The 24,303-nt window shown below is 38.6% G+C and overlaps 1 protein-coding gene across 1 annotated transcript; it reads right to left on the bottom strand.

The window, feature by feature from the left end:
* Nucleotides 1-4,505: 4,505 nt before the first annotated feature.
* On the bottom strand, nt 4,506-16,908 carry LOC141329480 (uncharacterized). The gene is made up of 3 exons (XM_073835468.1): nt 16,836-16,908; nt 15,079-15,331; nt 4,506-6,199 (listed from the first exon to the last, which is right to left on the bottom strand). The coding sequence occupies exons 2-3, from the start codon at nt 15,134-15,136 to the stop codon at nt 5,244-5,246; spliced, it is 1,014 nt and encodes a 337-aa protein (XP_073691569.1). The 5' UTR covers nt 15,137-15,331; nt 16,836-16,908; the 3' UTR covers nt 4,506-5,243.
* Nucleotides 16,909-24,303: the final 7,395 nt, after the last annotated feature.

A 24,303-nucleotide genomic window follows, 5' to 3' on the forward strand; every position in this document is an offset into this window, starting at 1 on the left:
CAACTCTATCTCTAGTGCAATTTTTCTCTTTTTCAAGTTGTCGAGTTGAATTTCTCCTCTTAATTTGTGTTTTTTCAGGTCAAAATACTCAATTTTTGGTTGAAGATGCCGTTTATATAGGGAACGGATGTCACCCTGTGTCATTTTGTGAAAGAAAGAAAAAAAAAAGGGGTCAAAACATGCCTCATGCAACAAAAGTAAAAAGTAAAAGTACAACACTGTCCACCTCTGTATCAGTTCTTTGTGCAGACTCTTCTGCAAGCCTTTCTGTAGGCCTTTCTCTAGGTGTGGGTGGACTCCTGCAACTCATATTGCAGACAGAAAGAATAGGTACTCAAGTATATACAAATTAGTGTAAAGTTATTTTATGCACTTACAGGTTCTTCCTCCAAAGGACAGTCATCTGAGAGGGTTTCTTCACTGTCCTGTGCAATGGAAATAAATGGGTATTCCAAAGTGTTGCACTCTCTTCCCTTTATGCAAGTTAGAAAAAGTACACAACTTACTGCATATGCTTCAGCCACCACTTGCTTGGGAACAGGTAAAAATGTTGGTGTATTATGTAAAACTGCACAAAAGAGGGGAAAAAAAATTGTTATTACAATTTACTACACTGTAAAAAATATAATGTAATCAATAACTCATGGCAACATTTTATATTAACTAAAAGTTTAGAACTCTTCACTTTCACAAATGGTTGAAATGACTGTACCAGCCATTTGGATTATACTTCATTTAATGCAGCAACAAATAATTTTACAGTGTACTAAGAGAATTGAAAGCTCATTTAGCCTACCAGTAATGAAGGTGTTGCTGCTACTGGCCCCTGGCTTTGGGTCTGAGGAAGAGCTGCCCCCAGGGATGCCCTCCACAATGGTTCGGTTTGCATTCAACCCAAGGGCCAGCTCCTCTGCTGGGGTATATTGTGGTGGTGCAGGACCACCACCTGTTTTTTTTTTTTTTCAGCCTTTTTCTTGGTGGCTGTTATAAACAGACAAACACATTATTTAACAGTGGCTTTTAAAAAGGAAAAAAGTGGCTTTTTAAAATAAAGACAGTATAAGAATTAAAGGCTACCATTTTGTAGAATATTCTTGTACTTCACTTTTACTTGTCCCCATGTTCTAGTGGGTCCCGTGGTGGCTCTGACATGAAGAACAAAGTAAATATGAAATTATTAAAATGCAAAAATACACACTGTAGAAAGTAATAGAAACATCTACCATGGACAGCACTTACGCATTTAATTTGTCTGCTACTTTTTGCCAGCCCTCTCTCCTGGCTTTTGCAGACTTTGAGGTGTTTCCTGTCGTTTTAATTAACGACTCAAATTCGGCATAACCTTCCATTAAAAGCTCTTGTTCTGCTTGGGAGAAAAACTGGGCACGTTCTTTGGCCATGCTGAACAGCCAATAATAGCGTTGCTAATCATTGTTTCTACTATCGATACATATCCCCTTTTAAACCAACGCATGAACGCGCAATTATCTCAGATAACTCAATCCAGCCATACTAATCATAAACAACAGGTGTGTTCGAAGAACCCAATTAGCCGGATCATGATTAGCACGATGATATCATCTTGGATGTCTCATTTGATCTCTGATGTTTTAAGCAACGTACGAAGAACGAGCCCTAGATCATCTTCAGATCCAGGACTTTCAGGTCTGATGCAGTGTTTTCACCAAATGTTACGCAATAATGCATCAAGCAGTAAAATATTATCTGGATAAATCTGTCATTACAAGCAATGTGTTTTCACAGTGAATAAAGTTCATCTTCATCTTCAAAACCAGCAGATTCAACTGAGAGATTCAGATAAAAAAAACTCCTTACTTATGCTCATCCATACTTGTAGTAGCTTGTTTCTGCATTTACTGATTGAATGCTTATTAAACATAATTACTAATCAGTCATTTTTTTTTATTAATACATTGTTTACTTTACTTTACTTTACTTTACTTTACTTTTTATATTTTATCAACAACATTTATTGCCTGCTGGTTATATTTCAATCTGAAAAAAGGTTGTTTTATAATTATAAAAGCTATGATTGTAATTACTGTTTGGACTTTCAGATTTCTCAATAAAGCATTATTTGCCTATAATAAACTATATTTTACTCCATACATGACTGAGATTGATTGAGTTTGTCATTAGTAACTGTCCTCCTCCTCCTTCTAGCGGTGGGCAGATCTATTCTAATATTGATAGCATCGATACAAATGTTTATAATGGTATCGGATCAATATGAGCCTGACAAGATCGATACTTTAGGTTCAGTTTCTCTCATCTATGCTTAATACATTACTTCTGTTTCAACAAAGAGTACACATGCCTGTGTGTATACATGTAGCTCCTTTCACATCTCAAAAGTACTTATTCACTCGCCTACTGCTTTTTGCCTACTATATAATAGGGAAGTATGCCATTTCTGACGCAGCCAATGTAAACTGTTGGTTGTCAGGTTATGAACTGTTTTTCTTAGTTCGCCATATTAAAAATAGTGCAGTCAGTTTTAAACAGGGCAGCAGACTAATTTAAAATGAATCACATCACTCGCCCTAATAAGGATTAAAACATGTCTGCTTTAATAAAGGATGTATGTATGCAAGTTGTTATAAAGAATGCATGTTATATCTACTTTATTTTTCTGGTAACGTGTTAGACAACCGGTTCATATTCTGTCATTGGGATAAGAATATTGAAGTGCAGTAAACGGTAAAACAGTTTGCACTACAAACCAATGTGTTCATAATTAAGCAAAAATATTAAAATTGTATGGCAAGACACACCATCAAGCAGCAAAACAAGCTTTTTGTCAGCTATGAATAACTGGACGCAGATGAGACCGTAAGCCAGAAACAATACATTTGCAAATGACTGCGCCCACTTTTTTTGGAAAAATAAGGTGGATAAAATTGGTAATTTTATTTAACAGTTTTATTCAAAGGAGGACACATAGTCTTGTTACTTTGAGGAATTGTTTTATTTCATTTTAATATAAAGGCATGTTATGTGTCACAGCAGTTAATCTGTGTCTATATTGCATGTTTAAACCTTCATATCGTTCATATTACTATGTTAATAGATTTTTTTCCCTGGGAACGTTTTATGAATTTGGAAATTTTAGAGAAATGCATTACACTGTAACTAAACCTATTAGATTAAAGTCTTGTGATATTTAGTTGACTAAAACCAGACTAAGACTAAAACTAAATGGAATTTTACTCCAAAGACTAGAACTAAAACTAAATCAGAATTGGGTGTCAAAATAAACAGTGCTGATTACATTATCTGGGGACAGAATTCTCAAACACAAAGATACCAAACCTATGAAAAAGAAACCTGTGAACAAAAGTTCTTAAACATCACATACACAATCAGTGATCAGCACATGTCACACAAGGTATAAAGTTTAAAATTAAATGACATTTGTTCATTAGTCATTTTAACATCATTTTGGTGGATCTGATCTATTTATTAATGTAAAATACAGTCTCTGTGTTGTTCTGTGAATGTGAGGGAGTGTTCCGTGAGGAACAAAAGGTCAAAGTGGTCTAGGAGGAATCTCAGTCTGGTTCTTGTCTCCTAGGTCCTAAGTATTTAGGTCATCATTTCCATCATGGATTTACATGTGTTGGTCATGCTGTGCAAATCTTTGAGCATTAATCTTGGTTACTTGCCCCAAATTTGTCAATCTCTTTTGTGATCAATAAGTGCTCTTTTGTTTTAATGCTGTTGAAGCTGTGAAAGAGTTGTTTGTTTAGGTTTACTCCCAAGGTGGCTTGTGCTAGGATCTGATTTATGATCATCCATGTTTTCTTGGCCCTCTTTGTGGAATTTGGCTCTTTGTGTTTCAACAATGTTCTGGTTGATATAAATATATTTCAGTTTCTTGCACAGACCGACCTTTATGTGTCTTAAGACCTCAATGTATCGTCACAAGCTGCAGGGTTTAATTATTTTTTTTTTTTTTTACTGTCAAATATTTGGAAACTATTGACTGCCATTATATGACTGACAGACTGCAATAGTTTAAGTAAAAAATCTGTGTTTGTGTTCTACTGAGACTTCTTGGATGCACTAGGGGTGATCAGATAAACATGAAAGCATGAAAGTGTTTCCACAATGAAAGCAGCTGAAAGTACCTTTTGAAGCACTGTGAAAACTATTTGTCTAATCTACATTATTCCACAGCTGTCTACAGGGATTAGCATTTCAAATTCAACACTTTAAAAGAATCATTAACAACAATATATGAATGAAATAAGTTGCCTTTTCCACGCATTTCCTGAAAATTTCTTAAATCATTCATATCAGATTGCTCAATGTGCAGTTTTATGATACAGTCATTTGTTGTATTTACCTTTTTATTGTATTGTATATTATATATTTTTATTTATTGTCTGTGGTTATACTTTATATTTGTTTTTAACACCAGTCAGAAGCAGTGCTCCTCTAAGTTTGTATTTTACTGCATCTAATCAATGACAATAAATGCATTCAATTCAAAAGCTTTATTGAGATATTTAGAAAGCCTAATAAGCAAAAACATTTTGTATGCAAATACAATATCCAGGTAATAAAATTTGTTGATAAAATATCAAAAGTAAAAAAAAAAAATATATAGGTATCAAAATTTAAACAGTATTACTATTCTTATGGATACTGCACATCAGTTTTTCTTTAACAAAAAAGGCCCATTTAATACCAGGTTCCAGTATCATCACTTTTTACAAGAGAAGCAAAATGGATCAATTACAAAGCTACATGACAGTATATCTTGCTTCTGTGTTTCTAAATTCATCATAAGTAGACAAACAGACATTTGAAAACAACAGTGAATAAAAAGATTTAAAAAAAAATCTCAGCTCTCTTAAAGCGTTACAGAATCTTCTTCAGCTTCCTGAACAATAACAGCTTTCCTTTATGAAAGCGTAAGTAAACTACAATCAATATGCATTAAATATACATTTGAACATTATATAAAACTCATAAGAAAGCACAATTATATCATTTATATCATGAAGCAAAATTAAGATTCTTTGGGGAGTTGATCTGAATCTCTCAGTTGAATCTGCTGGTTTTGAAGATGTTTATTCAATGTGAAAATTTTAGATAATGTTTCTTTGACGTCAGGTTAGGAGGACAGATTTATCCAGATGATATTTGATGCATTATTGTGTCACATTTGTTGAGGACGCAGCATGAGACCGGAAAGGGCTGGATCTGAAGATGATCTACTTGCTGTGATTGTGTTTTGTATGACTGTGTAGAGAAGATAAATTATTGAAACACTTCCCACATTCAGTGCAGTGATACGGCTTCTCTCCAGTGTGGATCCTCTCATGTATTTTCAGATATCCTGACTGATTGAATCTCTTGTCGCAGTGTGAACACTTGTAAGGTTTCTCTCCAGTGTGAATCCTCTCATGTGCTTTGATATTTCCTGAATAACTGAATCTCTTGTCACAGTGTGAACACTTGTAAGAATTTTCTTCAGAGTGAATCCTCTCATGCAGTTTTAAACTGCTCGCTGTAGTAAAAGTCTTCTCACACTCAAAGCACATGTACTCTCTCACACCAGTGTGTGTTTTCTGATGTCCTTTCAAATGTTGTAGACGTGAGAAACTCTTTTCACACAAATGACATGGATATGGTTTCTCCTTTGTATGAACTCTTATGTGCTGCTCCAGGTGTGAAGCTCTCAAAAACACTTTGTTGCATTGATCACATGCATACAGTTTCTCTCTAGTGTGAACATTTATGTGTGCTTTAAGATGTCCCAATTGTGAAAAACTCTTCCCACATTGATTACAAGTAAATGGTTTCTCTCCAGTATGAACTCTCATGTGTGCTGCAAGTAGTCCTTTTAGTCTGAAACTCTTCCCGCACTGATCACATGTGTACAGTTTCTCTCCAGTGTGGATCCTCTCATGTGTTTTCAGATTTGATGACAGACTGAATCTCTTGTCACAGTGTGAACACTGATACAGTTTCTCTCCAGTGTGGATCTTCATGTGACGTATAAGACATGCATTGCTTGAGAAACTCTTTCCACACTGAGTGCAGGTGAAAGATTTCTTGGCTCTTCTTTTCTTTTGAGAGAAACTCAACGATTTTTCTCCAGGTTTGGCTTGACTTTGCTCCTTGCCTTCACTCAATTCTTCATTCTCATTGATTTCTTCAGTCAACTCTAAATAAAAAGTAAAAATGGTTCGTTTTCAGTACCTTATAAAAAGCAGACAAATGTGGACATAAAAATTAACCCTGATATAAAAACATAAAGATAACCATTATACAATATGTTGAACATTTTGCTGCATTTTTAGAAATTATATGTCCCTGAAAATTTTCCATAAATGAGGTACATTGATCTTCAAATTATTATTTTTAAAAACACTATAGGTCAAAATTCTAAATGATTCTATAGGAAGAACTAATAAATATGCTTTACTTACTACAAAATTATTTAACAATGTTACAGGGCTCCAGACCAACATTTGTTCGCAGTGATAACAGAAAAGCACCAGAAGATTTGGTAATCATAAAATTACTAGTGTTTTGCATTAAAAAGTGTTGTTACTAATAATATGAAACCATTTTTTTCTGTAATACACATTTGACAGCGAAGCATACAAACTGCACTTTTATTGACAACATTAACATGCAAATTATAATTTTATATAAAAAAATATAGCTGCAAGCAGTAATTACGGGGCCAAGCATTTAAAGGGAAAATGAGGAGATAAGGATGGCATGAAACATAAGATCAACTGCAACAATGAGTGAAAGGAAGCCATTTTAAGATGATTTTAGTCAAAACGACAGAAAATTAATGAAGAACGCCTACTGATATGATTTAATAGCTTATTACGTTTGACCAACAGGTGGCGCTGTTATCAAATTGATGTAGTGTGTTTAGTGTGAAAACAAACTTTGGTGTCATTATGTCAAAGCTTTGCAGAGATAAAGCCTCAGAGTAATTTTGGCATCAAGCCTAAAATTTGTAGTGGCGCTGTACGAAAACGGTTTCATCTATCAACATGAAATCCATAACTTTTTGTCAGCACAGTCTGAAGATGATCTGATTCAATTTTGGTAAAAATCAGACAAACGGTCTAGGATGAGTTTGAAAAAGTAGGTTTTCATCATAAATCAAAATGGCAGACAGGAAGTTTGGCCAACTGTGGCATAATTGTTATCTATGTTGTCAGCATGACCCAAGGAATATTTTGAGACTTCATTACAATAGGCTAATGCTATCTACAGTTATTAGCATTTTTGGAAATATTGTAATTAGTAGTTAATGAATGGGTTATTACTCTTGACCAATAGGTGGCGCTGTTACCAAATTGATGTGTTGTAATCACAGTGAGGTGACAATGCCCCATACAAAATTTGGTGCAAATATCTCAAATATTTTCAGAGATACAGCTTCAGATGCACTTTGGCATCTTTTCATCAAATTTGTTGATGCGTTAAATGCAAACGGTTTTAAATATTGACACGAAATCCATAACTTTTTGTCAGCATGGTCTGAAGATGATCCGAGTCAAATTGGGTGACAATCAGATGAAATTAATATCGGTGTTCTCAGCATGACCGAATGAATCTATCTAGCATTTTTTGAAATTTCGAAACTTTTGACCACAAGATGGCGCTGGCCCCAAAATTTGTATGTGCATTCAGGACATGGTGCCGAACATTTTTGTAATTAATGTCAAAACGATACACTAATCCGTTTTCAAGATACAGCATTTTAAAGCTAAATTCAAAATAGCCAACACCCAAAATGGCTAACTTGGGAAAATTGAATATGGTTCGACTCGGCATGCTCCTCCGAATCTAACGGGATGAGTTTTGAGATTTTTTGGCAAAGCATTGAGAAGTTATAAGCAAAAAATAGCCATTTTTCAAATCTCCTGACCACTAGGTGGCACTGTGATGAAACACTGCAGGTAGACTCAGGTCATGCTTGTTATGAGACACACCAAGTTTGGTCTCAATACTCCAAAGCATTGCGGAGATAATCGCCTCACATCCATTTTTGCACGCTTTTCGTAGAATTAATTGGCACGTTATTCGAGAACTGTTTGTCCAATCAACTTGAATTCCATAACTTTTTGCCAGCATAGTCTAGATGATCTGAGCCAATTTTGGTGAAAATCAGACAAACTGTCTAGGACGAGTTCGAAAAAGTATGTTTTACAAACAATTAATTATAGAAAAAAAAAAAACGTACTCGGTTACTAACGTAAATTTGGTTCTCTCTAGAAGAGGGAAAGAGTACTGCGTAAGATATCTTACGCTAGGGGAAAATCCTTTTCCGCGAGATATTGAAGCCAAAAATTATCCTTAATTTTGTAATAATGTAAAACGCGTTGCAGCAGCATACAGACAGGCGATACAGCTTGCGCGCCTATTGGCTGCTCTGCGGCAACTGCATCAGCCTATAGAGCGAGGCCTGGCGTGACGCCAGAACCAATGGGGGCATTTCGCGCCCACTGCGTCCCGACCGGCCAAAATGGGCTTGGGCCTATAAATTAGGCCTATAAATATCGCTCGCAGGCAGCTATTATCTGGTTTTTCATCATCGAAGCAACCAGAGCGTGTGCGTGCACGGCAAGATACGCAGTACTCGTTCCCTCTCTAGAGAGAACCGAGGTTACGTTAGTAACCGAGTACGTTCTCTTACGAGAGGTCTCTCGTACTGCGTAAGATATCTTACGCTAGGAGACCCAATGTAAAACGCCGTGCATGCTGAGATCTGACACAAAAGACCCAGGGGCGAAACCAGGGGTTCATATAGTGCACAATCATCTAGGGAACTCACAGGGAGTCCGGCAAGAGGGAGGTCCAAATCCACACTCTTCCATGTAGTGCAGCGTTGCTCAGACGCTGAGTTCATCATACAGAGAGGGCGGGGCACGACATGAACTGATGGGAAATATTTATATATATAGGTCTCTTACCAGTTTGCTGGTTAACTAGACCGACAGTAGCCTGGCCTGTAAGGCGGGAACTTCCAGGTTGTAAAACCTTATAAATGTAGACGGAGAGGCCCAGCCTGCCACGGTAAAAATGTCTTGCAGGGCAATCCCACTCGACCAGGCCCACGATGAGGCCACGCCCCTCGTGGAATGTGCTCTGACACCTAGCGGGCACTGCATGTCCTTGGAAGCTGTTCCGTCTGCCTAAAAGCAGACGAGCGAGACACGTAAGCTCGTAATGCCCTGACTGGGCATAGGAGGCTCGCGTCTGTTTCCTCGTCAGCGAGCGGTAGGGCTGACAGAGCGATAACCTGTGCCCTAAACGGTGTGTTGAGGGATTCTGGAACGTAACCGTGCTTGGGTTTGAGTATGACTTTAGAGTCATTAGGTCCAAACTCCATGCACGTCGCGCCCACGGAGAGTGTGTGCAAGTCCCCTATTCGCTTCACCGAAGCGAGAGCCAGCAGAAATACAGTCTTAAGAGACAGGTATTTCACATCAATCGTCTGCAAAGGCTCGAATGGTCCACCTTTCATGGCCTCTAGCACCATAGAAAGGTCCCACACGGGGACTGAGGGAGGTCTGGGAGGATAGAGGCGACGGCGGGGCCATTCGTGGGCCAGTACGTCCCTGCTTTTGGAGAAAAATTCCTGACAGTGAGCATTGTCCTGAGACGCAAACAGGTCTAGTTCCGCTCTGCCAAATTTCTTCCACAGTAGCTGTACTGTCTGTGGGTGCAGAGACCATTCGCCTGCCGGAACATTGTTCCTGGACAGTCTGTCTGGTCCTATGTTTAGGAGCCCCGGCACATGTGCTGCTTTCAGCGAGCGCAGGTTGCGCTGAGCCCACACCATGATGCGTTCTGCAAGCCTGTACAGGTTCCTGGACCTGAGACCGCCCTGGCTATTTATATAGGAAACCACTGACATGTTGTCCGATCGGACTAGTACGTGGCTTCCTTTTATTTGGGGACAGAAGCGCGTCATCGCGTTCTCTACTGCCAGCATTTCGAGGCAGTTGATGTGCAGGAGCTTTATTCGTTCTGACCACTGGCCGAAAAACGGTCTGCCCTCGAGCAGAGCTCCCCATCCCGAGGGGGATGCGTCCGTAGGCACCACTTTTATCCTCGAGGAAGTCCCCAGGCTTACACCTGATTGGTACCAGTCGACTGCTTTCCACGGTTTCAGGGCTGTGAAGCACTTCTGATTGACAGTGAGACAAAGTCGACCGGACGTCCACGCTTGGCGCGGTACACACGCTCTCAGCCAGAACTACAGTGGGCGCATGCTGAGCAGACCCAGCTGGAGAACTGATGACGCTGAGGCCATGAGACCCAGCTTTTTCTGAAATCTCTTGAGCGGGACAGACGCGCCGAATTCTCGAGGTGATCGAGTAACATGGTCGTGTGCTCTACGAGCACCGAGCGAGATTGCGCTAGAATCAGCCAATCGTCCAAATAGTTCAGTATGCGCACGCCCTTCAGTCTGAGGGGAACGAACACTGGATCCATGCACTTCGTAAATGTACGGGGTGCCAGGGATAGACCGAACGGCAGGACTGTGTACTGAAATGCCTGGCCCTCGAAGGCGAATCTCAAAAAACGCCTGTGACGCGACGCTATCTGTATTTGAAAATACGCGTCTTTCAGATCCACTGACACAAACCAGTCTCCTTTTCGAACGTGTGCGAGGATTTTTCTGGTCGTGAGCATCCTGAACTGTCACTTCACAAGCACTCTGTTCAGTTGCCTTAGATCTAGTATGGTTCTGAAACCCCCGTCTTTTTTCGGTACCAGGAAGTATATGCTGTATAGCCCTCCTTCGTTCTGAGCTTGAGAGAGGGGCTCTATTACCCCTTTGCTCAATAGTTTCGCCACTTCGGCTCGAAGTAGATGTGCTACTTCTGCTTGTATTGTGGTCTCGACACGCGCTGTATAGCGGCGCGGGCGTCGGTGAAACTGTAGCGAATAACCTCTTTTTATAATGTCCAGCATCCATTTCGAAACCCTGGGAAGCTTTTCCCATGCGTCTGCATGAATAGCTAGAGGATGAATACATAGCGCGCTCCGTTCGTTCAGTAACGGAGTGGTTTCGGTGTGCTGTAGCACAGAGCGCGTGCTCGTGACATTTGAGGCATGGGGCACGCTGATAGCGGGAACTATTATCAGTCCCTCCAGGATTTCGCGGGATTTTTTTGTGATTGTTGCGGCCTAAAATGCCAGATTTTGCGGCAGCTTTTTCAAAAAGTTGCGGGAAAAGTTGTGATTTTTTTAGACAGATTTCACAAAGATGTTATGAATTTAAGTGTTCTTTGCAAGCTTACTCCCCCAAAGCACAGGAATTCTAAAATTCGGCTTTCTGCACGCTCTGGTCACATGCAGATCTGACAGCAGACAATCGCTGCTTCCTCAGGAGGCTGCAGCGCAGGTTCAATTAAGACAAAATCATGTTGTCCCCGTAAAATATTTAGACTTTTAGCATTTCGTTGCCGCGGCGACACGGCTAAGTCTATGTAGGGTAAACACTGGAATAAATGATTGATGAAAAATTGTTTTGTAAACTGCCCCTCTCAAACTCGCTAGCACTATCACCTTTGCCCACGCAAGGCCTGCCTGACAACTGACAAAAGCAAACCACCACAGACCTAGTTTTACAAACGTTATGAAGTTTTGTTGTTTCAAAAAGTTAGGAGCACCAAAAAAAAAAAATACGAGCACCCAATTTCTTTTTAGTTATCTGCCGATCTAGATTCTTCATGCCCGATTCTGATTGTTTTACAAGCAAATGGGCTGATTCTGAAAACCTTTTTTATATATTTATTTCATGCCTAAAGCAAGGGACAAGAATGAAGGAAAATGAGTACTTGAACTAGATGTTTATTTTCCCTATTATAGGTACAGCCATTTAAATTAGAGGCAACCACTGCATTTTTAAACAATTGCAGTAGCCTATAAATAACAAAAAACAAACAACACATCTCTTACTTAATCGTGTAGACAATATATGCAGCCATCATCAAAGTAAGCTACTCTTTCAATATTCAAAGTGCAAATAGAGGGAAAGCAACTGCAGGAAGGCGTTCGGAAATGTCAACAGATGAGAGCATCAGCGCAACACCGAATATTCGTTCAAACAAATTACTCCCAAATAAGAAATTAGCAGCACAGTAATTAGGCCTACTGACACCTAAAAGGTAGGCAATTTAAATAAAAGACGAACGAAAAAAAATGGCGCGGTATTTATATTTTACATTACATATACATTATATATGACGTTTGTGTATATATGTCTATATATAAAATGCATATATTATTTTTAAACCCAAAATAAATGAGTCTCAAACATTATTAACAAACATGCGTGTTTATTTGAACACTTACATCAGTGAACAAGCAGCCTACAAAACGCTAAAATAAATCAGATAAATAATACATTTAAATATGTAACTAGCCTAAATAATAATGTTAAATAGGCTATTAAATAAACATTCGTTGCCAAAATTTGTAAAACCTCGCCTGGACCTTGTCCGACAGCTCATCAGAATTACTGTCCCGAGTCCGACTGGAACTTTTTTTCTCTTTCCTATTACACAGCTGCTATTTTTAATAGCAAAGTGATTACATTTATTTTCGTTTATTTAGTTAATAAAGTAAATTTAGAAATATATTTGGAACACTTTTTACTTGTTGAATTCAAGTTTTTGTTTTTTAAAGTAACGACCAAGCGGCAGATTAATTTAGCCCTCTCAAGTAATCACGATTTCAATTAATTTTAAAACTTAAAGCATATCACAATATTAGTTTAATCGTTTAACCTAAATGTGTGCTATAATAGGCGCATATCCAGTCGTTTGTGCAGAGAGTGAATGCTGAAGCTCGCTTTGCAGGACATGGAAGCGCCGGTGTGATGTGAAACTTAATTTCTGCTCATAAAGGTTAGAGTAATATATCATCCGGATCTGTAAAGAAATAATTTAAATAATTCAAATCAAAAACAAAACTCTTTCATTAGCTATATGCCTAATTCATAAAGATGCATTTAGTCATTAAAGGTGGTAAAAAAAAAATGGTGGTAATTTCGAGCCCTGAATTGCTTTGCGCGGTCTTTCGCAATGATATTTGTAGGTAATTTGCGGTAAAGTCGCGGTGATTGGATGAAATTGCAAGGCCGCAAATAAATCGCGGGGATTGGCTGAATTGGCGTGAATTGGCGCGATCGCAACATCGCAAATTTCTGGAGGGACTGTATTATGTCTGTGTGTGGATGTGGGGCAGCAGGCACATTTAACACACTCCAAACAACGTTCGCCTGCATAGAGCGAATGCATGCTGGTTTCGTTTCTACAGAAACGGTGTGACGTGCATAATGTGGTGTCTGTGGGCACTGTGAAGCGGGCACATTTACCACGTGTGAAGCGCAATCGATTTTATGTGCGCGGGACCTGTGTGACAGGCTGTGCTTGTGTGTAGTGATGGGCACTGGGCAGTGGGGATGCTTACTACACATGAAACACCATCGGCCGTGGCCGGGACACCAGAAAATACACTCTTTTGGGGATTTATCTGGGTAGCCGTGAGAACGGCTTTTGTGTACAGGCAAACGGGCGACAGAGCCGGTTTGTTGGCTGCAGAGAACACTGGAACAGTCACATTTTCTTGAACTGGACGAGCGAATAACTTTGGTGGGGGTCCGGCGACAGCGGCACTCGCATACCGTCGTTTTCCTAGCTTTGCTAGGATGGCTTTGGAGGCTCAGGCTTTAACGCAATCCTAGGTCTCTGGCCACGCCCGGCGGGACGGCGGCCGAAAGAGAGGGCCCGCTGGGCACGGCGCTGTTTACGGCGCGACACCGCGGCGGGTGGGGGAGTGACTTCAGTGAATACAGCCAGGCGAGTCCTCAGAGTCGCCATAGGCAACGGCAGCCGCCCTCATTGCGAGCCGCAGGAAGGCATCTTTAAAAAGACGGTTTGCTCTCCTGTGATCAGTGTGTATCACAGCGGCGACACGCACTGTAGTTTAGAAAGGATATAGGCGCCGGAAAGCGCAGCAGGAAGGCAAGGAAGGCGGCGCGGCCAGCAGCTTCAGTGACTCGTCCCGCTGAGATGCTCTCGATCGACGGCGCGGCTTCTTCCCCAGCTCCAGCGATGCGTGTGCTTCGCTTGAAGGATGAAAATTCAGATAATAGCTGCCTGCGAGCGATATTTATAGGCCTAGACCACGCCCATTTTGGCGGGACGGGACGCAGTGGGCGCGAAATGCCCCCATTGGTTCTGGCGTCACGCCAGGCCTCGCTCGATATGCTGCTGCAGTTGCCGCAGAGCAGCCAATAGGCGCGCAAGCTGTAAGGATAATTTTTGGCTTCAATATCTCGCGGAAAAGGATTTTTACCTAGCGTAAGATATCTTACGCAGTACGAGAGACCTCTCGTAAGAGAACTAAACCTTACGATTTTTGAATTTTGATATTCATTCAACTCGGCATGACCCAAGGATTCAGATACAAAAATAATAATTTTGATTTTTGTGGCTTACGGTTCAAAAGTTATTAGCAAAAAGAAAGTGAAACTTTGGACAAGTGGTGGCACTAGAGAGTTTGAGTTAGAGAGTCCAAACTTGCTATCATTAAAGATGAGACTGTCCTCTATCAGTGTGCCAAATTATACAACTTTCCCACAAGCGGTTCTATGGGCTGCCATAGACTTGCGGTGGAAGAAGAAGAAGAAGAAGAAGAAGAAGAAGAAGAAGAAGAAGAAGAAGAAGAAGAAGAAGAAGAAGAAGATGCAATAGGTGCATTCAGTGCTTGGCCCCTAATGATGTATTTTGCTTCTCTGCTGCCATCTACTGGTTATGATGGTAATTTGATGTATTTATTTAATTTTAAATAATTGTTTACCACAAAATGTATTTGGTTATCCCATTAAAAATAGCACTTTAAAGTGATGTAAATAGATGAGTCCTGTCATATAATTTGATGCTTTTTTTATTGCAGAGCTCTAAAGATTTTTCCTATTACAGCAAATTTAAATCAGCTTGAAGCTTTATATCCATCAGCACTATTAATAAAGAAAGACACATAAACACCAACCTGTTTGTTCTTCAGTATCTTCAGTGTGTTTGATTCTGCAGGGTTCTGGATCTCTCATCTTCTCTCTGTCCTCTTAAACTCAGTCTTAGCAGATTTCAGCTCTTCCTGATGATTTGATGCTCGTCTGCTCTTGTAAACTGATGGGAATATTCCAGCATTTATTGGTGAATTACTGTGGGCGGAGCTTCACTGATGATGCGATTGTTGTAGGAGGAGCTTCATTGAAGGTGAACGCAGCATGGGAGGAGCTAATCTGACAAAATAAAATAAATATCACTTATTGCGATTATATTATTTATGTGTTTATTTTCAAATATAAGTAATGGTAAGAAAAATAGTTAAAACCAAACACAGAAATACATCTACAGATTTTTAACAAACAAATAACCTCAGTATGTCAACGCCAGGTGTCCTGTAAATGGCCCATTAAAAATAATTTCAGTGAATACATCAGCATAATAAATGAGCTGAAAACAGGAGCCATGTGCATGAAATTAGTCTTTTCAGCTGCTCTGTTAATATTAATGGACTGAGGCTATCAACACTCATTCAACAAGCCATTCAGGATCATCAGCAGATTAACTTTATTGCATTTTCCCAGCTGAATAGATGCACTTTACTCTCCAGGAACTGAAGTTGATAAAATATTTATTTCCAAAAAACACAGCAAGAGCTGCATAAACACAAACATACAAACAATCATTAGACATCTGACCACAAAATGTGTAAAAATGCCCATTACAAACCTATAAACTAATGTACACACATTTGCAATCAAACTGGCCTACACAATTATTAGTATGACAATCACATTTTTAGTATACAGGCTAAAAGTAATTGCTTTACTGCTCTGTAGTAAGCCTGAATAATATGAATTATTTGAACACTTGACAAACTTCTTTTAAAGTGCTACCTGAATGACTACAAACTCCTTTTAGAGAGCAATATGAAATTAGATAAATATGAATTGAGAGAAAAACATAACACATATAAAATGACCAAAAAAGACCTGAATTACTGTAAAGACCTGAATTTATCTGGTACGCAAACCAAGAGAAACAATAACACTAACGAGGTAATAATACATTATGTTCTGCTTAAGACAGTAACTACAAACCACACTCTCTGAATAACAACATCAACAAATTAAATGGTCATCACTGATATTGAAAATCTGCATATATGATAATGACTTACTAAACGTTCTGGAGATCGCTAAATTAACACTTAAAGCCTCTCAAAGTTTACCACACAGAATGAAACTAAAACAGTAGCCTATCTTGTGCCCTTCATCAGCCAGGAGTTAAGAGGTAGAGAAAAACCTTTAAACTATTTCACAACGCGCACCGAAAAGTTCATGTTTCTTCTCTGTTCGTGTTAATCAGACGCTTCACGTAGAAAGTTCGCCGATGTACACAAATAGCGCTATTCCATGACAACAGCGATCTCTATGGACGGTGGTAAAGATGTCAGTGATTTGAGATTTAATGGTCCTTTACGGCACTTAATATGCACACAAGACAATAACATAGAGGCAGATTGCTGCAGATGGACTGTTGGCTTTCTTATCCGCTATCGGACATGAGGAAGCGTTCGGGAAAACAACCGACGGCCGCCAAACTTTCGTCAGGAAAACCCCAAACTACAATTTATCTCTCCCAATAACTTCGTGTACGTCGTAAGGAAAATCCAGCGCACCTCCCAGCAAGAAGTTCAGCAGCCCTCATACAAAATCCCCCGAACAATAGACCTCATACCTTTATCGATTCCACTAGAAATACAGCACAAGTGTTCGTCGATTTCCACTGAAAAGACTCAAAGAATGTAGGCTACTCCTCCAAGGAAACTACTGTCGCCCCTCCCCTTGCCTAAAACTTAGAGCTTAACACACAGTCCTCCAATGAAAGACAGCACTGTTATTTCTCACAATGTGACATGAATAAAACATCTGTAAGATAAATAAAAAAAAACCACTGTAAATACTTCCCTACATGTCCATATGAATAATATCACAAACGGGGATCCCTTTCACAATGCTAAGAAAAGAAATGCTAAGAAACCAAATGTATTGTTGTGTAAATGTACCTTTTGAAGCACTGTGAAAACTATTTGTCCAGTCTACATTATTTCACAGCTGTCTACAGGGAATCTAAAGGGATCAGCATTTCAAATGTAATCATTTTTAAAGGAATCATGAACTGTAGTCTATGAATAAAATAAGCGCAAAGTTGCCTTTTTCCCTGGAAATGACTTAAATCAATTTCTATATTTCCAAACTGCGTAGGAAACCTTACTGAGACATTTAAGATGTTTACACACATACTCCATTTATACATAATCACATTTTCCTCTTTCTAATCTGTATCAACTACTGCTACTTACTACATTTCAATTTAGTTTGTGTTCTGTGTAGGATCTTGGTCGAAGAGATCACCAAACAAACTGCAGAAATTACCACATTCCAGAGAATCTAGAATCCCAGCCATAAAATTGATCCATGACCATCACATGATCATCACCGGATGCCAGTTTGTCTGGACCTCAGGGGATTAAACTGTTAAAACTTAACGCAATTATCAGAAGAATAGAAAGCGCTCTGTGTTTAGAGATCCGTCAGGCAAAATGGTTAATCGTCAGCTATGGCTCAATCTCGGCAAAACAGAGATAAAGAGCAAATCGCCCCCCTCTCTGAGACCCTCCAAAGAACAGACACTGCATGAAAAAGGGGTTTTTCGTCAGTTAACGACACTGTGAATTGTCGCAGAAGTTTCAGGTTAACGGCTGTTCACAGGAATGTGGAGTTAGCACAGATAATTGTCGGGAACTGCCAAAAATTGATGTGGAAGCCCCCCATGATTCATGTCACCTTGGCCTGGGTGTAGCTTTTATATGTAAATGATTACTGGAGCTATACAATGCAAACCAGGGGAAGGGGGGTGGCTTGGGAGACTCACTACTGATCTGGAGTTGGCTTACACCGTGTCCCAACTACACATAACGCCGCGACATGCAATAAAATTATATTTTTCATGTTAAACAGTTTTTTAAACACATATCATTTAATCATGATATCTTAATCCTTAAATAAATAAATAAATAAATAAATATCTTAATCCTGTAAATAAAGCTGTAAGGGTGTACTTTAAGCCTTTAAGTCTAACTATAACTAGAAATCATTTTGGTAAACAGCTAAAATATCAAAATGTGCCTATGGCCTAATTTTATAGACCAAACTGTATATAAAAGTAGTTTGTACAAATGTGGATTTTCCTTATTTTAGCTGTTTACCTAAATGTGTACACACAAATGTTAATATACACTTTAAAAAAAAAAAAATCTATCTCTATAGATATACTGTATATAACAACTATATTTCTGCACGCACGCACACATAATAGATGAAAATATAGAGACAATATAGTTGTTGGTATATTGATATTTTCTAGACAAATATACCAACAACTATATTTTCTTTTCAGTAATGAAAGCCAAGTCAGGCCAAACAAATTACAGAACAAAAATAATTTTATTGTATACAATTTACAAATAATAAAGCAAATGATCACTTAAAAAAATATTAGAACATTTTAGACCTCAACCACTGTACATAGTGGCATGACTATAGTAACTTTTTCTGTTGTTTTACTTAATTGCACCGTGGATGTATTTGACACACATCGTCCAGCAATGCGCTCAACAGGAAGACATGATGCTGGGTATTGTTATCGCCATTGTAAGCAGCGAATAAAATCTAAACAGCAATGTAAAAATGAAAGCAGCAAACAAATTACAAGAAAGCAGAACGTCTTCATCTATATGTTTTAGATTTCGCGCTTTGATTTATGACCTCGTCTGTGATTGGACAAATCGACCACGTCACGTTCATGAACCAGTCTGTGATTGGACAAATCGGCCATGTGACCATGCCCTAGAACCGGATTGGCCGAGACGCGTCATATGCGCGTGACGTAACCAGGAAGCGCCCGGAGAACTTTAAACAGTTGACGCACTAAAAATGTGTATTGTATTTTTGGAAAATGGAACTCTCCAAACCAAAAAGAAAAAGACAGCGTCGTTATTGTGAACACTGTGACAACGAACTGTTCAGTCTATGGAAGACTTGAGTCAAACGACTGCTCGGCAGAGGGAATGAAGAGGAAGAGGCGGCTGCACAATCCTAAAATCGCGGTAAGTTTGAATTCTTCTTCACTCGAATTAAATTCACTGCTTTCATTGTAATGATCAGTTTTGTAACAAATCATTTTTAATTGTATTTTGTTGGAGGCAGTCCGTCGGCTACACAACCCGGAACAAGGGTACAGATAAAAGATATAATCTATCATGCATTTTGATATTTCTGAAGCAAGACATGTTGTTTTAACTCAGTACTTTTTGCCTCCACAGATTAAGCTCACCATATAATAAGACTGATAGCTCATATTTAGTGGGAGCACTGTCCATGAGCCCGGAATTGCGCACTGAAGGCCTAGATAGTAATGACTTTGTTGGTTAGTACTTTTCACTGAGTTATTTAATTTTTACATTTTGTTGTCACCATATTTTGTTAATTATTTGTGTACTTATGCTTGGCTGATTTTTGTTTTTAACAAACCCATTCACTTGTTTCTAGTTGCCTGCAAGACATATTTTGAGACTGTGCGCAGAAATTTGCGGAACTGCCAGCCAGAGCTAGCAAGATGCGGCCACAGCTAATAAGACCTCAGCCTGGAGTCGCCAGAGAAGGAAGCGGGTAAGAGAGATTAGAATTAAATTCTAATTAATGGAAAAGGTTTTAATTATTTTCCATTAGTATGAATTGTAATGCTGTACATATTACTTATTATATGTAACAGCTGTGTTTTCAGCTCTTGGAGGCGAGGCGAAGTGTACTTGCTGCGGACGGAGTGGACTTCTGGAGGGGAATCACAGCGGACATGATGTCAGATGAACAAGATGGTGCCGTTGATGGAATCTCGGGGTGGATTGTGAGACCTCCATCATTCCGCAGCCAAGAACTCAGCAATTTGTGTGCTAAGCTGCAGGCTAGACTTGAAGCCAGTTCAAAGTATGCAGCACTGCATCGGCCACGTCTAAGAACTGGGTGTCACCATATACATTCAACACAGAGGCAGCAGAAAACACATTTTACAACAAACGTGATGCCGTGAAAACAATCTCTGGCTACATTTCGTTTATTTTCTTTTGTAATAAAATTAAATTTTATCAACATGTCTCTCCCAAATGTCTGTTGTCCTTCTCTAATAGCCTTTATATATTAGTTGTAATATCTTTAACAATTTTTATTATAAACTTTAAAGAATAATAAAAAATAAAAATAAAAAAATATATATATATATACATATACAAACTAATGGGTGGGGTTTACACAAAACTATTATAATTGGCCAGACTAACCAATAACAACACATGTCTCAGCCAGTCACAGTGGTCATTCTATGTTGAAAGTTGTGCTTTCAACCAATAGTTACTGTCGAAAATCCAAGGTGGTTTCATTCATATGCTAATTTGATTTCTCACCTTGTACCTCCACAAACACCTCCCCTCCCCACACACCCATGGTCTGTTTCTGACTGTTTCTGTCAGCCGAGAACGGGAACTTCCCAGACGGTGAATTGTCCATTACTGCCGGTGATTAGAGAAGTCACCAGACATTCACAGGGACGTAAATCTGCCTTTTCATGCAGTGAGATGTCCAGCTCACTCATGACCTTAAAAATTACCGTAAATTGAATTAGGAATGAACAATGAAACCGATTTACACAGACACTTTCTGAGCCTGCAGGGCACAGGATCTGTCCAGTATGACTTTCGTGACCCGTTAGATATCCTCTCCCCCTCCTCTGACATTCCCATGAACCCCCTCTCTCTAGTAGCAAAACTCGAGAGCTTATTGATCGGAATGTGAGAACTTGTCATATTAATATTCGTACCTAGCTTTAAATGTCCTAACATAATATTTTGGTTTATTTATGATCTTGGCCATGAACATAATATAAACCTCAGAATTGATAAGTATACGGAGTTAACCACTTTGCTGGACGAATGGTTAAGATACTTAATCTATTAATTCTGAATCAATTTAATCAATTTTCGAATCTTTCCAGGTAATAGAATTTGTTGATAAAAAAGTAAATACATTTTTATAGGTATCAAGGTTTACGGTTTAAACAGTATTACTATTCTTACAATACTGCACATCACACACTTGTATGTTTTTTTTTTTTCCAGAGTGAATCCTCTCATGTAGTTTTAAATTGCAACTCAAAGGTTTTTCTCCAGATTTGGCTTGACTTTGCTCCTCAGCTTCACTCAGTTCTTCATTCTCATCGATTTCTTCAATCAACTCTAAATAAAAGTAAAAATGTTTCATTTTCAGTAACTTATGAAAAACAGATAAATGTGAACATAAAGAATAACTCTGATATAACAATAGAAAGATAACTGTTTTACAATATTTTGATCATTTTGGTGCATTTTTAGAAATTATAGAACCTCTAGAACCTCCCCTGCTATGCTTGTATTCTTGTATTCTTATACAATGAGACAAATATTAAAACCTCAAGAGGGCAAAGCAGCAGGTTAAGATGGTTATCAAATATATACTTCAGTTGATGTGTTTGACAAATCACAATTTACCTAAGGCAATGTCATTAACGAGCAGAAAGGGTTTCAACACCTTAAAATTCATGTGCCCACCAAGTATACACCATTTCATTACACAGCAAACTCCAAAGGTACAAAGATCCCGAAGTGCATCAAATCTCACATCAATAAACACCAAAAAAAGTCACTGAATATATGTCAAGACCACTCTGACTAACTACTTAGCCGTCGTCGATATACAACAATATAAACACCGCACATGAATGATAAGACTCAGTAACATTAAACCAGGACACCACGAGGAATAAGGCACTTGATATGTACACAAGTCAATAACCATAGAGGCAGATAATAGACTGCTGGTCTTCTTATCCACTACAGGAGATATGGGGATCGTTCAAAACAATCGGCGGCCGCCAAACTTTCGTCAGGAAAACCCAAAACTACAATCTATCCCAATCACATCGTGTGCTTCTCAAGGAAACATCCGGCCCACCTCCCGGCAAGAAATTCCACGGCCCTCATACAAAATCCCCCCAACAATAGACCTCATACCTTTATCGATTCCACTAGAAATACAGCACAATGTGTTCGTCGTTTTCCACTGAAGAGACTCATGGAATGCGCTTATTGCGCTATCACTGTCGCCCCTCCCCTTGCCTAAAACTAAGAGCTGACACACGGTCCTCCAATGAAAGACAGTACTGTTATTTCTCACAATGTGACATGAATAAAACATCTGTAAGATAAAAAACACTGCAAATAAATGTCCTACAATACAACAGCTTAACATGTCCATGTGAATCTTTAATGTCGTTATAAAAAAATAGAACTATATTATTAAAATAAAGTAATTAGTTCATTGCCAGTTTTTCATGTTTAGAAGCTGACAATGATCATAAAAATGCCAGTAATATTTAACGTTTTCTTGTGTCAGACTTCATTATCATTTATCTATATTCACATTTTAGAGTGGATTTGAAATTCCCCCATCTTCATTACTCATTACAGAGACAATAAAGTGTTTAGAAGTTCAATCAGTTTGGCCCGAGATTTGGTGCTACGCCTCTGTTCACGCAGATCCATGAAAATGACTAAAAAATATGCTGACAGGCCAGTAAATGGGGATGGCACTTTGTAAAGAAACACTTGCCTTTAGACTGAACACATAATACACGTGCATGACGTTACTGTTTTCACAAACGGGGATCCCTTTCGCAATGCTAAGAATTAAAAAATGCTAATAAGCCAAATATATTGTTGTGTAAAATTTACACAATGTAAATGTACCTTTTGAAGCACTGTGAAAACTATTTGTCTTATCTACATTATTTCACAGCTGTCTACAGGGAATCTACAGGGATCAGCATTTCAAATGTAATACTTTTAAAGGAATCATGAACTGTATAGTTTATGAATAAAACAAGCGCAAAGTTGACTTTTTCCATGCATTTTCTGGAAATGACTTAAATCAATTTCTATATTTCCAAACTGCGTAGGAACCCTTACTGAGATATTTAAGATGTTTACACACACAGTTCATTTATACATAGATCACATTTTCCTCTTTCTAATCTGTATCAGTAACTATACTGCTACTTATTACATTTCAATTTACTTTGTGTACTGTCCCAGCTGGCATTTTAACGTGGAGTCAGCGTTGAATCAATGTCATTACGTCAGGTGTCAGTGTTGGATAACCGTTGGATTTTGTTTAGATTTTGCAAATCTAAACAACAGTTAATTGATCAGCATTGTTTCAATGTTGGAACAACGTTATTTTTCTACTGATATATTTCAACAAAATGTTTAAAAGTCATGGTTGTAAAAATAATGTTGATTTGACGTACAACTCAAATTTTATTTATATTTCTTTGTTGAATCCATAGTTAGTTAACAACACCATTTCAACCATTTGGTATTCAACGTTGTTTTGACGTTGAATGAATGTTTTTTCATAAACTGACATTATTTCAACCACATTTAAACGTTTAAGGTTGGTCGAATGCCAGCTGGGGTGGATCTTGGTCAGAGAGATCACCAAACAAACTGCAGAAATTACCAAATTCCAGAGAATCTAGAATCCCAGCCATAAAATTCATCACATGACCATCACCAGACGCCAGTTTGTCTGGACCTCAGGGGATCAAACTGTTACGATTTAACGCAATCATCAGGAGAACAGAAAGCGCTAGAGACCCGTCAGGCAAAATGGTTAATCGTCACCTATGGCTCAATCTCGGCAAAACACAGATAAAGAGCAATCTACAGAGATCGCCCCCCTCTCTGAGACCCTCCAAAGAATAGATGTCCGGCTCTCTCATGACCTTAAAAATTACCGTAAATTGAATTAGGAATACACAATGAATCAGATTTACACAGACACTTTCTGCCCAGCCAACAAGATAATCTTTAAGAGACAATCAACTTATTAGTATCGCTATAAGCAACAGTAGCATGTTTTCATGTCTTTTATACGCTTGATGTGTTTTATGTGATCTTTGGAGTGTGCATCTATGCAATATATGCCTTCAGAAAAGGAAGTTGCCAAATGTATTAACATGCAATATACCCTTGTTTAATGTAAAATGAATGGTCAGA

Source organism: Garra rufa, chromosome 1 (assembly GCF_049309525.1).
Source record: "Garra rufa chromosome 1, GarRuf1.0, whole genome shotgun sequence".
In the NCBI taxonomy this organism is placed as follows: domain Eukaryota; kingdom Metazoa; phylum Chordata; class Actinopteri; order Cypriniformes; family Cyprinidae; genus Garra; species Garra rufa.

What these genes read in the sequence shown, in the direction of transcription:
- LOC141329480 (XM_073835468.1), bottom strand. Translation starts at nt 15,136, where the DNA reads ATGAGAGATCCAGAACCCTGCAGAATCAAACACACTGAAGATACTGAA. An exon ending in AGATACTGAAGAACAAACAG is followed by an intron (nt 6,200 to 15,078) that starts GTTGGTGTTTAT and finishes CTTTTTATTTAG; the next exon opens with AGTTGACTGAAGAAATCAAT.